Source organism: Rhipicephalus sanguineus, chromosome 4 (genome assembly GCF_013339695.2).
Source record: "Rhipicephalus sanguineus isolate Rsan-2018 chromosome 4, BIME_Rsan_1.4, whole genome shotgun sequence".
Taxonomy (NCBI): Eukaryota; Metazoa; Arthropoda; class Arachnida; order Ixodida; family Ixodidae; genus Rhipicephalus; species Rhipicephalus sanguineus.
Window position 1 is genome coordinate 57983790 of NC_051179.1, and position 17798 is coordinate 58001587.

At 45.6% G+C, this 17798-nt stretch overlaps 1 protein-coding gene across 2 annotated transcripts in view; it reads left to right on the plus strand.

The window, feature by feature from the left end:
* The window catches only part of LOC119390041 (nuclear pore complex protein Nup85), a 48006-nt gene extending 31445 nt beyond the window's left edge, over window positions 1-16561 (plus strand). For both annotated transcript variants that reach the window (XM_037657561.2, XM_049414627.1), the window contains exons 18-22: window positions 6537-6622; window positions 7671-7702; window positions 8769-8960; window positions 11453-11615; window positions 16397-16561. In XM_037657561.2, the coding sequence (XP_037513489.1) occupies window positions 6537-6622; window positions 7671-7702; window positions 8769-8960; window positions 11453-11615; window positions 16397-16492 (569 nt within the window). In that variant the 3' untranslated portion in view covers window positions 16493-16561. The remainder of the gene's footprint in view (window positions 1-6536; window positions 6623-7670; window positions 7703-8768; window positions 8961-11452; window positions 11616-16396) is intronic.
* The last annotated feature ends 1237 nt before the right edge of the window (window positions 16562-17798 follow it).

Consider the following 17798-nt stretch of genomic DNA (forward strand, 5'->3'; position numbering starts at 1 on the left):
AACACTACGCACTCCACATGTAAACTTTTGGATGAGCGAAATGCTACGTATTAGCTTCAGTTCACTTGTTCCGTTTAGCACAGATGCCGCCACTAGTACTGCTCTGCCTTTCAAGCCTGTGCCGCCTTGCTTTTGAAAGACGCAGGACGACCAGACCAGAGAACGCCAGCAGAACCGTTTATTCCAGTGTCTGCCTCGGCACAGAACCACGAAGAAGAAGAAGAACAGGGATGATGATGGCTATGTACAAATGAGAACGATGAAGTGCATTAAATGTGCTTACACTAATTTCCCCCCTCTTGGAAGCGGCCAGCCTGGCCGCAACTCAAAGATCGGCTGAACGAGTAAGGAATGGCTTCATGCGGGAGACGTGAACAACCTCTGTGCTACGACGACGGTGGTCAGTGACGGACTGAAGCGGGGTGATGAGATAGTTCACTGGGGAAGTTTGCCGCAGAACGGTGTAGGGGCCAATGTACCGGTGAAGAAATTTGTCGCAAAGTCCAGGAGTTCGAACCGGGGTCCATAGTAAGACCTTATCGCCTGGATAAAAGGCCACGTCACGTCGTTTACTGTCACAGCGACGTTTTCGTTCCCCTTGTGCAGCTTCCGTGTTTAGACGAGCAATTTCACGGCAATGCGCGACTCGAGCTGCAAACTCTTCTGGTAGGGAAGTACTGGACGGAGCAGGGGCAAAAAAGAATGCCGTGTCGAAGACGCAGGAGGCAGTCCGTCCATACACTAGGAAGAAAGGACTGTAGCCAGTAGATCGTTGTGTCGCAGTATTGTAAGCGAATGTGACGAATGGCAAAATGTTGTCCCAGTTTTTGTGGTCAGGCTGTAAGTACATGGAAATCATGTCGGAGAGCGTTCGGTGGAAGCGCTCGGTAAGGCCGTTCGTCTGCGGGTGATATGTAGACGTGGTTTTATGCACCGTATTACTCGCCCGCAGGACATCGTCGAGGACCTTCGAAATGAAGGCTTTGCCATGGTCACTCAAAATAACGCGAGGAGCTCCATGGCGCAAGACGATAGAGTTCAAGAAAAAGTTGGCGATTTCTGTAGCGGTGCCAGAATGAAGAGGCGCAGTCTCGGCGTATCTTGTTAAATGGTCGACTGCAGTGACGATCCAACGGTGACCGGAAGGCGTCAACGGCAAGGGACCATACAAGTCAATTCCGACAAGTTCAAAAGGTGAGGTCGGACAGGGTATAGGCTGAAGGAAACCGGTGGGAGGGGATGTGGATCGCTTACGGTGCTGACACGACGAGCACGAGCCCACGTATTTGGCAACCGTTGTGGATAAGCCAGGCCAGAAGCAGCGGGTCTTGATGCGGTCGTAGGTCTTGTGGAAGCCTAGGTGGCCGGCAGCAATGTCGTCGTGAAATGCTTCTAAAACACGAAGACGAAGGCACCGGGGAAGGACTGGCACCCACTTGTTGCCCGTGGGATGATAGATGTAGCGATGAAGCACCCCATCTTGTAGGCGAAATTGTCGAAGCTGGCGTCGCAAGCGGCTGTTAGGTGGCTTAGTGATGCCGCGAAGGCGATCAATGAAAGTTCGACAGTAGGAGTCTTCCAGCTGAAGTGAGCGGAAATCGGAGCGCGAATCAAGTTGTATTTGATCCACTGAGGCAATCGAGAGCTGGTGTGAGGCAGGCGGGACGTCAGAGCCACTCGAAGGAGATGCGGAGGGCGTATTGTCAAGAGAAAGCGAAAGTGGGCATCGGGACAGCGCGTCGGCATCATGATGACATTTGCCAGATTTGTACGTGATGGTAAAGTCGTATTCTTGCAAGCGCAGTATCCAGCGCCCTAGACGTCCCGACATATTCTTCATTGATGACAGCCAACAAAGTGCGTGATGGTCGGTGACGATGGTGAAGTGCCGACCGTAGAGATATGGGCGAAATTTCTGTATCGACCAGACAATAGCCAAGCACTCCTGCTCCGTAATCGTGTAGTTGCGCTCCGCTGCCGACAGGGTCCGGCTAGCATATGCCACAACTTGCTCTTTAGAGGCGGCGTCACGCTGTAGAAGCACTGCTCCGATACCCTGTGCGCTTGCGTCAGTGTGGAGTATAGTGGGCGCTCTCTCGTCAAAGTGGCGAAGCACTGGTCCGGACGTCAGGCGTTCTTTAAGGGTTTTAAATGCGAACTCGCAGTCATTGGACCATGCGAAAGAAGCACCAGCGACTAATAGCTTATTCAGAGGAGCCGCTATGCTAGCAAAGTTGCGTATAAAGCGACGAAAGTAGGACGCCAGACCAAGAAAGCTGCGCAACATCTTCTGGTTGGAGGGTCGAGGGAACTGTAGTACAGCTGCGATTTTGTCAGGGTCTGGCTGGATGCCGTCTTTCGAAACGACGTGTCCGAGGACTTTGATACTTTTGCTGGCGAATGTGCACTTTTTTGTATTTATCTGAAGGCCAGCGTTGGAAAGACACGCGAGTACCTCGTCTAATCGTTGAAGATGTTCGGTAAAGGTAGATGAAAAAACAACGATATCATCTAAGTAACAAAGGCAGGTCCTCCATTTTAGGCCACGAAGAACGGTATCAATCATGCGCTCAAATGTGGCTGGAGCGTTGCACAGGCCAAATGGCATTACATTAAATTCATAAAGCCCGTCCGGCGTAGCAAAGGCGGTTTTTTCTTTGTCAGCCTCGTTCATGGGGATCTGCCAATAGCCCGATCGCAGGTCAAGGCTGGAAAAATATTTCGCCCCTTGGAGTGTGTCTAAAGCGTCATCAATTCGAGGCATAGGATACACGTCCTTGCGCGTGATCTTATTTAGCGCTCGGTAATCAACGCAGAAACGAACGGAGCCATCTTTTTTCTTGACTAAAACGACCGGAGAAGCCCAGGAACTGGAAGAGGGTCGTATTATATTTCGTGATAGCATGTCGTCAACTTGTTCTGCGATTACTTTCCTTTCCGACTGCGAAACACGATATGGCCGACGGCGTATAATTCCCGAACCGTCGGTTTCAATGCGGTGTACAGCCACGGAAGTACGGCTAAGTGTTGTGGTACAGCTGTCGAAGCAGGCTTTGTGCTTATCTAAAAGCGCCAGTAGCGCTTCGGACTGTGCAGATGTCAGGTCGGAACCGATCACTGCTCGCAAAGAGGAAGAACTCGAACCTGAAGCTGGTACTGGTGATGAAGACGGGCAAAGTGCTGCGACGGAGATCAGTGGAGAGGCGTCTATCGTCGCTACGGTCATCCCCTTGGGCAACAGCATGGATTCTGCAGTTGTGTTGCAGACAGGCAAAAGGGCGCGGCCACAGGACAACCGGAGAAGACACGAGGCGACGAGAATTCCACGCGAAGTGCAGCGAGCAGAAGGGGCAACTAGTGCGTCACCATCGGCTACTTGGCTAGATGTGACAGCTACCACGACTTCGTGACCAGGGCGCAGGACGCAGTCTTCAGCGACAGCCAAGTTGAAAATCGAGGGCGACGGGGCCGATATAGATGCATCCGTTGTATCCGTGATGTGAACGACGCTCTCTTTACACGATATAACGGCGGAGGCAGAATGTAGGAAGTCCCAGCCGAGGATAAGTTCATGAATGCACGTGGGCAACACAATCATCTCGATGTGGTGACGTATGCCGTCAATGAAGACACGAGCCGTACACTGTCCATCGGGTTGAATCTGTACGTTATTTGCGCCGCGCAACACAGGTCCTACGTAAGGTGTTCTTACTTTACGGAGCCGCGAGCACAAGTCACGACGCAAAACCGAAGTGGCGGCACCGGTATCAACAAGAGCTTGCACAGGAACACCTTCAATAGTCACTGACAACATATTGGCCGGGCGGACAGGAGGTAATTTTGGTAGTCGACAGGATGCAGTTTTCCCTCCAAAAACTGCGATCCTTAGTTTTCCGAATGCTGGTCAACAAGGCGGGAGATGGGGCGAAGCGGTGATGCAGAGCGGCGGTAGGGCGAAGGAGAGCGTCGTCTAGAGGAACGGGAGTCCTGACGTTGACGCGCGGACGCTGGAGGAGACGGAGACCGGTGCGACGTGTACGGATAGGAATCTGGGCAATAAGGATCGGGTCTGCGGATCCGGTCTCGCTCGAAGTCAGCATAACCTCGTCGTTCATCCTGCTGGCGGCGACGGCAGTAACGAGAGATGTGGCCACGTATACCGCAGTAAAAACAGACGGGACGGGATGAACGCCACTCAGGATATGAAGGTGCAGGTGGTGCTCTGCCGCCCACAGAAGCCAAATGGCCACAGGCAAGGTCAGTAGGCCCAGATGTAACGGCAGCAGGCGGTATTGCAGCAATATCGGCGTATGTGGGCATCACACGTGCTGTTGGAGCAACCGATGCTGTCGGTGCCGTCATGGCTGCCATATCAGCGTACAGGGGTATCGGGCGTGCCGGTGGAGCGACAGGTGCTGTCGGTGACGTCATGGCTGCCAACTCTTGCTTCACAAGGTTGCGCAGGTCGAAAGGTGCCGATGGAGTGGAGGCAGCAGTGAATTGCCTCTGTTCCTGTTCTTGAAGTTCTTCGCGGATGATGGTGCGGATCAGGGCTCGTAAATCAGAGTGAGGCGGAACGTGCGGATCGCTGCCTTGCTGAAGACGCAGAGACTGCAGCTCGTCTAGGCGCTGGCATGTCGAAGTAATGTCTTCTACTGTTGTAGGGTTCTGAACAGCCAAGGCGTTGAACGCGATCGTGCCTATTCCTTTGAGGATGTGGCGCACGCGCTCGGCTTCCGTCATTTCACTGTTCGCACGGCGGCAGAGGGCCAAGACATCCTCGATGTACGAGATGTATGACTCGTGTGCGAGTTGAACACGCGCAGCCAGCTTTTGTTGCGCGATCTCGGATTTTCTTTAGTTTTTTTTTCTGGGCTTGTGCGAATGTTCGAGCACTTCGAATATTCGGACGAATATTACACTATTCGAATTTGCTTTGACACGAATTTAAATTATCCGAAATTTTGAAGTATTCGAAATGAATGAATAGACATAGTACATATAAACCGCATGAACCCCCTGTAAAGGTGGTTTCACTGCAATAAAGGGGTGCTATACCGCGAATTCACCTATCCAGGGGAAATCCACACTGCCACGAAGCCCCACCTAAAGGTTAAATGAACATATTAACCTCACATCGATCCATCATTCTTTAAGCTTAAGGGGGAGATGCTACTTGAAAAGTACAAGTTTTTTTCAAAATTAATGTATTTTTTGTTTTTACTTGTTTTGTCAAGTTTAGTTTCTCTACTTTCATGTAAAAAGAAAATGATTGTATTTAAACTGGAAATAGGTTGCAATCACTTTTAAAGAGCACAAGGCGGCTATTAAAAACTAAAAAGAGCTCATTGTCTAGAGTCCCCTGGAAAACATCACCTGGCTGCTTGACATTGCATTTCACATGAGGAATTCACCAAAGCCACATGTTCAAAATAACCATGATTCGCAAGTTCTCATCATGGAAGAAATAATTTTAAAAAGCATATCTTTGCCACATAGATGAGCTTTCATTTCTACCTTTAAAATGCATTTTTCTCAACATGCAATTTCGGGCAACTTCTTGAGTTTGGACATCACGTTTTTGGTACTTCTGATGGCCAGATCGGAATGAAATTTTTCCCACACATTCCTTAAGATGTGAAGAGTGCAATTATCTCCTTCAAAACTTGATATCACTTATATAATTATTTAAACTTAAGGTAAGCAATTAGTATTGGCTGAGCATTTTGAGACTTCTCATATTATAATTTTTCTTGTTCATTAATATGTTTTAATCACACTTTCTGCTTAGTTATTTGCATTCTACAGTTAATGTGGAGCAATATGAGCCACTAATGGCTCTTAACCATAGAAGTTTAATCACAGAAAAAGTGTGCACAAAAACAGCTATATTTTACACATTGTCATGGTACAAGATGAAAACTATGCAATTTACTATAAAACTGATTGCATATTTAATATCAGCATAAAAAAAGTATGTAAACAGCTAAAATTTCATTGCCCTAGGCTACATATTAAAGAAACTTTTTTTTAAACGTAATGTATTTTACAGGTCATCATTTGCACTCTATCGAAAGTCAAATCCTGCTACTATTCAAAGTTGCTTCCACTTCCGTTCGAACGAAAAAGAACGGCATTTGCACATGCCTTGTTTCAACTTTAAAATATATTGTGCAGGTTAGTTGGGTTATGATAAATATGCTCATTTTTCTTTATATGTGATATATACTACTCGATTTCGATTTATATACTATTCGATTTCGATTTGAAATTATTCGACCAAATCACTATTTGCTTCGAACATAAAATTTACTATTCGCACAAGCCTAGTTTTTTCATAACGTATTTAACGTACCCTTTTACCTTAAGTTACAGTAACGCAGCATCAGCTGCAATGTTTGCTACAAATATTGCTTGGGGGTCTGTGCAGGCTGATTGACGATGTTTTGTGGATTTTATCTAGCATCTGTTTTATATGGCTAGCATTTATTTTCCCTGTAACATGTGTGTGCATAGCTTCAGAAATTCCCTTCCAGTGAAGGACATCTGCCAGACACTGGCAGTTCGTATGGCAAAGAAGGGCCAGTTGGGCATTGCACTGACCTGGGCCATGCGTTGCAAGGTGAGTTTGGTATCATTTCAGCGCTATGCTATGTAGGCACAAAAGACAAGCTGACAGGAAGTTGGTATCCAGCTGTTGATTCCAGCGGTTGTTTGATCATGATGCATGATAGTCACACACATATATAATGTCTGCCCTTTGCCAGTGACCTTTTTTTTTTACTGTCTAATTGGTGTTACATTGTCATCATTTGGCACAAGTTGTATTTTAAAGTATTCCATGTGGAAGTCTTAGCTAATCATGTTGCGCATTTCATGTGCCAAATGGCATCCCTTCTCAAGCTCACATGAGCACGACTGATTGCCCCTTGATTGTACTGTGAGTCATGGCGAATTAGCTGGCACACTTTAACCTATGTATCACATTTCTGGAGACTGTGTGCACCGCTGTTGTGTTTTAGTGTTGTTTTTCCAGGGGCACAAGTTCAACAGAGCTTTATTCTTAACTCGTAGCTCTGGAACTGTCTTGTTCTTCACCATCACTACATTGTAAGTGATGTTTAGTGATGACGGAATGTCAGATTTCTTAAGGGGGTACACATTCTGTCATGAGATGGTGCTGTCATATTAATATGCACAGTTATTGCAGTGCCAGTAGTCAGTTCTGAAGTTTGTTTTGCCATCGTCGATTTTTCTGGAACCTGTTGTGATGGCTGATGAATACGGGCAAGATGTAACCGGTATCATTTGAACCATTGTCTGCACAGAAACATAACTGTTAAAAAGTCTCGACTCTGGCAGGTCTGATGCCTTCGGGTAAGGTGTGAGAGTTATTATGCAATGTGTTAATAATAGTGTTAACACTGAATGAACGGCGTACAAAACTTGGGACCCTATGCAACAGGAATGATATGCATAAATAATGATCAACAAACCTTGGGCTTAATTTTTTGTATGTGACACGTTCTTGTCAGCTCAAAACTGTGCGCAGTTGACTTTAGCCATCTGTCGCTCACATTTAGTTTAGCAAGTAGAATATACATGTGTAGAAAAGCTGCATCATCTTTCTTTGAACTAGAACTTCTGTTCCTTTCCCTTTGTTCTTGCAGAACCCAGTATTGACATCAAGACTGGCAGATCAGTAAGTATGCTTGCAGTATTTCTGCTATGAAGCTTCAAATGCTGATAATATATTAATGGGAGCTGTTTCCCAATGTTATTAGTGGCTTGGAAACAGCTTACTTGCTACAGGTAGGTCACATCTAGCAGTGCTGTGCTGGATGAGTTAGCGCATAACTAAACAACGTAATGCAGTACAATGCAAGATTAACTTTAGGAAAAACGGACAACACAGAGAAAACGCAAGTAGCCTGGCGCTCTTTCAGTCTTACTTCATTCTTAAAGGCTAACTCCGGCGACTTTTTGGCCATGTCAAAGTAATGGTGCTTTTATGTTCCTGAGACGCTCCTGTTACGGGCCCGATAGCAGAAACACTCGGCTAATTGGAGAATAATTTTAAATAAGCAAAAAAGCGCAACACCGAAACCGAAACCCAACCGAGTGTACGTCTATGTATGACGTAGACGTTGTTACGAATGAATCGGAAGTCGTGCAAGGCATGCCAGTCACGCCGGCGCGGAGTATGAAAACTGTGACAGCCGGGACGACCAGCGAAGCGCCGGCCAAATCAACACTGTCTGTCGCCTTGTGCACAGCAGACGCTCGCTGTAGCGGCCGAAGCCCCGAAGTTAGCGGTGCCCTCGGCTGCGTCACTTCCGCCGCCTTCCCAATACTGACATCACAGATGCAATATTGCCAATAATTGTGGGAAGCCGGGAGGGCGTTTGCAGAGAATCTTTAAAATTCATTTGCAAACAATCTGCGCATGTCTCAAGCCTGTAATTCGGCATAAATGACGGAAACGTGCAAAGGAACATACCCAGCGAATTTCTTGGAGATCCATCGACCTCGAAAAATCGCTGGAGTTGGCCTTTAAAGGTATGTTTTATATTGTGCCGCATACCTTGTTGAGGAGTAGGTTGTAGAGCTTTTTCTTCAATTGTGGCACTGACTTGGACTCAATATTGTGTTGTTGTCAAGCCCTCTTGAGTCACTGACAACCCCTGAGGACACCATAATAAACACCAACGAGGGCTGTCCAAGTACGACTTCTTTGAGCCCTCCAGAATACCTCCTCGGTTCCTCAGGTTCTTGGCTGAGTACAGTGAGCGGCGGGAGCTTCCCTGTCTGGATATGCTCGAGAACATGGGCGAGAGCATGTTGTTCAGCGACCGCCTGACATTCCTTGCCAACTACCGGGAGTTTCAGCGCAAGCCCCCTGGCCAGGCAGCTGCGCGGCTTCTCACTGACCTCATCGATTCACAGCTTGCACCTCACTTGTAAGTAGTCTTACCTCTGGGTCGCCCTTGGTGAAAAGTTATTACTACTAAAGAAACAGTACCAGAGAAATGACAAACCTGTTTATGCTTGTAAGAGTTCTAAGATATGAAACTCTTTTCATCAGTTTTGCAGTATAATGGGTAAACTACTAGAAGATATTCGTGGTCTTCAATGTACTATTTTCTCATATTTTTGCCATCATAGCTCGATAATAGGGCTTCTTAAAACAAGTTCAGTCTTTGGTCACTTTAGAGTACATTGTTTACAGTGTATCATTTTTTTTTTCTGATAAAAGATTATCTGGGCTCAAACGTACTAAATTCACGTCATTAGAAGCTGGTGGAAGAACTCTTGAGATGGCATCACCAGCCCTCTCGCTATTTCATCTTTCCCAACTTGCCAAGCCTTCTCTCGTTGCAGGGGTGGCATTTCGATACTATAAAAGGGTATAATTTGCTTACCCAACTCAAATAATACTTTTCTCTAACAGCCCTTGAAGCTAAACTTTAGCACAGCAAAGTTTTAAGGGATAGCAAACGTTTCAAGAGATAGGCAAATGATTGATGAAAGGTTAAGATATTTATGAACACATTAGTTGAGGCAATTTTTTACTTAAACTTAGTTGATTGCATTTCACAGTCATCCTCACCTCCTTAATGGTAGCTACCACAGAAAGTAATTTTCATTCTCCAGGGAAGCATTAAGATTTTGCAACAGGTGCACAACAGGTACACGAAAGTGGAAAGCATGGTTGTATCAGGCAGTGTCACTCCATTGATGTCCTAAATAGTGAACTGACACAATCATAGCATTAAGACCGTGCCTGCTGTCACACCTGTTCAGTCTTTTTAAGGTGCTGGTCCAAGCTTAGTTGATTGTAAGTGGCCAAACCAGCAGTGCTATGCTTAAACATGGACAAAACAAATTAATGCAGTGCTTACTTCCAGCCAATGCATTATTTCTTTCAAAGCAGAAGCTTTCGTTACGGTACGCATAGCAGAAAAATAAAATATCAAAATAAGATAATACGAGTGTACTCTGAATGAAGTCTACACAACAGGCAGCAAAATAAACTGCCAAGCAGATGGGGTGCCCATGCCTCCGTAATGCAACTCCCAAGTTCCAGGTTTTAAAACTTCATTTCTTTGTCAGACAGAGAAGTCGAAGGCACCCTGATGCATTTGGTGTCACACTGTTGTCATTTTGGTGTTCTTTATTCTGTATGGTTTTGCGTCATTTACGATGATGCATCCTAGCCAGCTTGCCCAGTTTTCTATGATATTGCTTTGAAACATTACACAGTAAAAACAATAAATAAAAAAATTAAGGCAGCTTCGCAATAGGGGTGGCAAGCCTGAAGGAAGTGCAGAGCTGGGCAGCCTGCTTTGTTTCTCTTCGGTTTTCTATTTCTTTCCTCCTCTCTTTCTTTCTTTTTCTCTTTTTCCATTTTTTTTCTGTCTTCTTTTCTCTCTTTATTTCTATTTATTCTTCCTCTCTATTTTTTCTCTTTCTTGCTCTTTCTATTTTTCTTCCTATTTTTTCTCTTTTTTCTATTTCTCGCTTGCTTCCTCCTTTTCTATTTTTATACGTGGTTTTGCCTGCATTACACCAAGTGACGACAGCATACGATAGTCTGGGCCTCCTAAATTTTTTTTCTGTCTTCTTTTCTCTCTTTATTTCTATTTATTCTTCCTCTCTATTTTTTCTCTTTCTTGCTCTTTCTATTTTTCTTCCTATTTTTTCTATTTCTCGCTTGCTTCCTCTTTTTTTCTATTTTTATACGTGGTTTTGCCTGCATTACACCAAGTGACGACAGCATACGATAGTCTGGGCCTCCTAAATTTTTTTTCTGTCTTCTTTTCTCTCTTTATTTCTATTTATTCTTCCTCTCTATTTTTTCTCTTTCTTGCTCTTTCTATTTTTCTTCCTATTTTTTCTCTTTTTTTCTATTTTTATACGTGGTTTTGCCTGCATTACACCAAGTGACGACAGCATACGATAGTCTGGGCCTCCTAAATTTTTTTTCTGTCTTCTTTTCTCTCTTTATTTCTATTTATTCTTCCTCTCTATTTTTTCTCTTTCTTGCTCTTTCTATTTTTCTTCCTATTTTTTCTCTTTTTTCTATTTCTCGCTTGCTTCCTCTTTTTTTCTATTTTTATACGTGGTTTTGCCTGTATTACACCAAGTGACGACAGCATACGATAGTCTGGGCCTCCTAAATTGCTCCGCACTTATCATCATCAAGGCGCTCGAAGAACAAGAAGACTTCTCCTTGGCTCGAGCATGCGCTCAATATGCTACAGATGGCTATGCTATTCATGGTCTTGCCTGCGTTATGCCAAGCTATGACAGCATAAGATGACAGCACACGACAGGCTGGGACCCTAAAGTGTTCCACACTTAGAAATTAATTTAGGACACTCATTCAATCAGTCACTCGTTCTGATTGTGTGCCAACAGCGCAGTTACCGAATTTGTGGCCTGCTTGCAGTTTATGGCCTCGGCTGCTCAGGGATGCCATTCACACGCTGTCAGACTCGACGGAGCTCCTGCTGGATACGAATCAGGTGGTGCAGTTGTTGAGCTGCCTGGAGGCAGTGTCGGCAGGAAGCACAGCATCTGGAAACCCGATTGAAGTGCCAGAATCGCAACAGGTTGGAAAAATGTTTGAGTTTTCCATTTTCCATCTTTTCAAAAGAAGGAACACAATTTTGAAAACTCTGCCTACACTAGTCACCACCTTCACAACATGGGGCGCCTGCACAACATGCTAGTGGTACTCTCGGTTGTTTTCCTCCAAAAAGGCCTGCCTCGAGTCATGTATGTGCATCGTTGGGTGTGGTGTTTTTCATCCCGTGTGGTTTTGCTCACTCATAAGTGCACTGACTCATATTCACATCACACTCGTTTCATAATCGATAGATGGAATGTTAGTAGGGATGGGCGAATATTCGGGCGTTTCGAATATTCGAACGAATATTAAAGTATTCGAATTCGCTTCGATACGAATTTAGATTATTCGAAATTTCGAAGTATTCGACATGAACGAATATATGTACATATTTGACCACACATGACTCCCTGTAAAGGTGGTTTCACTGCAGCGTCTGGTTGCTGTGCCGTGAAACCACCCATCGAGGGGAAATCTGCACTGCCGCGAAGCCACACTTCAAGGTTAAATGTACATATGTTTTTTAAAGTTTAGAAGCGTGTTATATGGGCTTATATGCGCTAAGTCTAGTAATTTTTAAACTGTAACGTATTTTACCACTTATAACTTGCACCCTACTGCTATTCAAATTTTTATACTATTCAAGGTTTCTTCCACTTCACTTCAAACCAAAAAAGTGACATTCACTCATACCTAGTTCCAATTCTTAAAAACATTGTGCAAGGTCATGACAAAAATGCTCATTTTTCTTAATACGTGGTGAGTACTATTCGAACTGTTCGATTCGAAATTATTCGACCAAATCACTATTTACTTCGGATTCGCTTTGAACCTCAAATTTACTATTCGCCCATCCCTAAATGTTAGCATATGACGTAAGGGGTGTAAGGGATGTAAGTGGGTGTGGGTATCAACAGGGGTGAGTGGCCACTAAGTATGAGTGGGCATGTATGAACAAGGTGCTCGAGTGGCTGTTGGCAGGTGTGAGGGAACATGGCTGTGTAGCATGTGTCTATCATGTGGGCGAGTGCCAGCAAGTACTAGTCGTTCACTGCAAATAATTACTAAGAAGTGCCGAATGATAAAATACCTTCTGTGCATAGTGAGCTGGCTTTCATATCTAGGATGGTCTGAACTTTACCCATCCAAGGCTAGTACAATAGGAAACAATGTAATTGCTTCCGAGAGGCCACGACGACTCTGTACACACACCGCACACCAAAGTTTTCAGTAAAACAAAGTTTCGATAGGAAACTTGCTCATAACTAATCAACACATCACATTCGAATTCACACATCATTAGAAAGTCTTGCTCAATTGAAAACGAACTTGACGTTTCCTGTCACGTCACCTGCTTTGCAATAATGAACACACTAGAACCCGCATAAATTGAACCCACATATAACGAATTATTGTGTATACAGTCGAACCTGTTTATAACGAACTCGAAAGTGCCGCGAAAACTGGTCGTTATATCAGTAGTTCGTTGTAAATGGACTCGCCCTCAAAAACATGCATTTAGCGACCAAGCCGTTTGTTTTTTCTGCGAATTTTTATTGAAAAGTGCTAGCAACTCCTCCGGTGAGAAGTTAGGCCTTTTCGCGTTGTGAAGCGAGGCCCGCTGCCTGCACGAGTGAATTAAACCGCCTTTGCAGTGAAGCGACAACGTTTCATTGAACCGCGGTACCGCTCCGTGGAGCCGATCATCCCTGGCTAGTTGCGTGCAGCGCGTCGCCTACTCGGATCACGCCATCACTGCTGGGCCGCTTGCATTTGTACGCGCATTTGTGCGCTCTTTGTGCCCGCTTCACTTCGGAGCGTGCACGGGTGCGACGAGCGGCCTGTTCGTTCAACGTGGCGAAGACAAGCATTTTGGAAGCAACGCGCACTCTACGTCTCCGCGATGTTCTGACGGCCCTGCACGACAGGCGCGGCGCGCTTGGGTTGCCGCCTAATAAAACACGCTATACGCTCGCTGTAAGTGCATCAACGTTTCTCGGTGCCTGTGTCGCTCAACACCAGCGAGCTAGTTTCGTTTACACGAAGCGACGCGCACTTTATCTCGCACGGCGCGGCGGAAGCGAACTTTCGAACGGCAGTGGCATCGCGCGCTTGTACTGCTTGTACCGCCGTCACCCCGAACAGTTTACACCACACGTGCAGCCGAGCCGATAGCTGCAGATGACTGTGATAAGGTTGCCGGCGATAAATCATAACGGCATGTTCATCGCCGGCCGCCACATCGCCTTCGCTCTCTTCTGATGCTTATCCGTGAAGGAATCGCCGCAATCGCGAGGAAATCGTAATTTTGATCAGCCGGTCTCTGCCCTTACCGAAAGACGAAAGACATTTTGCGGCACATTGTGGCGTCGACGCAATGAACTTTTAAGCGCCGAAAAGTTAGCGCGGTCATCGCTTATTGCATTTTATTGCTTCTTGCGTTCCAAGGCCTAGGTTCATCGTAGGCGGTCGTAGCTGCAGAGTACGGCGCCAGAAAAGGTTGCCGTGCGAAAGCTGACCACAAGGCTTTATGCTGCCTCCTATTTCTTTTTATTCGTCTCTGCCATTCTGCCACTAAGGAAATGCCTGGAAAGTGAGCGACCTCGCTTGCAGCGTCCGAAATCCGCGTGCGGTGCTCGCCGATCTTCGTCACGAGTATACTGGAGCGGGGCACGCGCGAGCGCGCTCCTCTCATGCTTTACAAGGCCTGCTTTAACTTTTTTTTTTTTGCTTCGTATACGCAATATTTTTACCGTGACCGTGTCTGAAGTGTTCGTTGTAAAAGTAGGAGGCTTTGAAAAATGTTCGCTATATGTGGACGCAATTTCAATGGGCAGCATAGAAAAATCGTAAGTGCACCGAAATATGGTCGTTATAACCGATAGATCGTTATATCTGGGATCATTATAAGTGGGTTCGGCTGTATTAAACAGCTGTAAAACTAAAATCACCTTGAATATATTTTACATATATAAAATATTTTATACATCAAATTACCTGTGTACTATAGAACTTTTTTGTCATCCCCTTCAGATGTGATAGGTATATCCAGGTTTGACTGTACAATGTCCTTTGTCATATCACTTGCAACTAGTACAATATACCGTATTTACTCGCGTAATGAACCCCCTCGCATAATGAACCCACCCCCCACGCGACTATGCTGCATACTTTCGTGATGACCACTGGGCCTGTTCACAGAATTTGGGCAACTATCTGCATGCATGGGCCTCTGGTAAGTGCAGCTCAGCACAGTATGACCACGCACGAGCACTAGACACTACTCTTTGACTGAGCACATGGAACTGGATCTAGCACAAGGTATACATGCTTGTTGTAAGTGCCAGGCACCATAGGCAAGCTGCAGTCCAAAGGAATCCTGAAGGGGTTAGCATGGGAAGGGAAATGCGACCTTGAGCTGCACTGTCTGCGAAGAGGAGATCTGTCCTGCTGCGCGTGTTTCGGTCATGCCAAATTTCACAGTTCCCGAGGCTGTGCACAGCACCACCATCGAGAACCAGCTCATTACGAATAGTGGCTTTCCCTTGCCTGTTTGCAGCGAGCCCTCACAGGTGAACGGGAAAGGGAAGGGGCCAGCAGAAAACACAAAATGCCCACGCATTGGGTTCAGGCATGCCTCGATCCCCACAATATGCAGTTGAAATTTTTTATGTTTTTTTGAACAAGAGCTTGCTTATGTCTTCAGTGACCAACATAACAATACTAGATGTATTCAGGACAGAAACAAGCGCAATGAAACCATGTATGGACTGCTTTTGTGCAAGCAATAGTACATCCAACATTTTCCACTACAGTTAAAACTTGGTATAACAAAACCCGATTTTATGAATTTCCCGATCTAACGAAGGAATTTCCATTCCCGGGCAGGTACTCATAGCGTTTAGTGTTGTCATCAACTCGGAATGAATGGAGCTACCGTGTCAGTAAACCCGATGTAATGAAATCTTTTTGGAAATAAATGAGTAAAAAATGCAGTGATTTCGTGCCAATTTTGACAAAGAGGGGCTTTCCTTCGGGCGTTCGCCGTAGCATTATTGCGTTAAAGCATTCAGCGGCCCTAGTCACAACCCTACTTTTATTCTGGCTAGCTGCACGCCACACTCATGCACGGAACAACGGATTAACAGTCAGTAATGATTTTACGTACCAAATGGCGCTAGGGGCAGTGGTGGTTTGTTGTGTGTGTAAATGCTCCCACAGGAACGTGGTGGTTGCTTTCATTATTTAATGGTTTATGCGACAGACTGCACTGATCCTCTCCTCCCAACTTTCTTGCTCTGTGTGCTTGCATTCACTGCATTCATTCTCCCCGTCTTTTGATATTGGCAGCTTGTCATAGCTTCACATGAACATCTACCTCGCTGGTATCGCCCGGAGTTGAGAGGCTCATGTTTGAACTGCCCTTGCAGACTTTTCACACGTGCAGGCGTGTGTTAGTGGCTAATAAAATGCTGCGATAGCTTTCGGGTGTTGCTGCATTATAATTTTATATTTCAAAGAACCAAAAAATTCCTTTCTCAATTTTATGAAACAATGCGAGTGCGGTCATCACTTTTTAAAACAAGTTTCAACTGCAATGTGTAGACTTCGTTGACCCCAGAGAAATTTTTGTTTGACGTGCACCAGTTTTAACTTGTGCATTCTTTGTTTTAGCGTTCAGTTTAAACTGATGCTGTTTTGCCATGTGGGTATATATGCTTTCCACATGCTTGAAATCTTTGTTATCCGTTTTGTTGCTCACAGAACTGGACCAAGGCAGAAGAAAAAGAGCTTCGGCGACTGCTTTCTCACCACCTGGTAAATGCACTCACCAAGGAAACCACCACGTTATCACCTTGAGCACAGAGAGGACTCTTCAGTGCATTTGAATTCGTTACCAATGTAGTATAAAGTGCCAATTTATCTGAACGAACCATTACATTTTCATTTATTGCTATCAGTAAAGTGGTAATCGATCTCTTATGGCTCAGTTGTTGTGCTTAGTTGCCATTCAGGTTGGCCTTCTATAATGGAAGGCAAACTCATGTGAATGCAGCGTGTTTGGGCTCTGTGAGATCTCTGGTGGCATGATTTCGGACTCGGACCTGCTCATGGTGTACTTAAAGGTCCCCTCACCAGGCATCCAGATGGATCCGGAGCTCCGCAAGTAAGAAACTTGCAGCATTATTAATAGTGTAACCGTGTTGCGTTTACCAGCATACTCAAGTGTAGTTACGTGCGCTATCTGCTTAGCCTTTCACATCGCAAACGGATGCGGCAGAAGGCCCACGTGCAAAACTAATACCCAGCAAGCATGCTGGCTCGCAAGTTTCCCCAATGTTTTCACATGTAGTTGGTCGCACCAGCTACCACATAGAGGTTAATCTGGTTGTACAAGGAACACTAAGCCTGTGCTGTTAATTTGAACCACATTCTCATGCAGTGCTAGCTGGTTTACACAAAATACCGTTTCTTCACGTACCGGCTCTTCACCAAATGGGTGTGGAAGCGAGTTGGGTGTGTGAGGTCTTGAGACGTGAGCCGCGATCATGGAACAAACTCGGCGCATGGCGTAGCGTAACAAACATGTGGACATTTATTAATAGCTTTTACATAACAGTGAGCTCGCCAGCCAACTCTAACAAATAACTGAAGTAACATGCCAAATAACCCAATCTAATGCCAATAAAACAGAGAACATAAAACACACAAGCAACATAACACATACAATGTACCATGTGATGCGTCATCGTCGACGTTTGACTCGCCATGGGAGTCCGTGAGACTGAGCTGCGGAATCATCCGCACAGACTTCCCCCGAGAGCCGACCGTCCACAGCTGCGCCCAGCCCCAAAAAGAGATTGAGCTTCCCTCCTCACAACCCTGCGTAACCTCGCTCCCACCAGGTGGCGCCACCTCGGGAGTGCAGTGCCAACTCTCACTCGGCGACGATTAAGCTATGACGCGCGGGTGCCATGAGGCAAAAACTACCTTACAGGCGGTAATACCACCCCCACAGGTGCCGCAACAGGGTCATTCTGCCTGCATGTGTTGTTGTGATGATCAGGCAGGAGTATCTCTCAGCGACATGTCTGCTTTCAACACCCCCATTTGCACTAGTTAAGTGTCATCAGATCATCATTGTTGCACTTGTTTAAGTAATCTT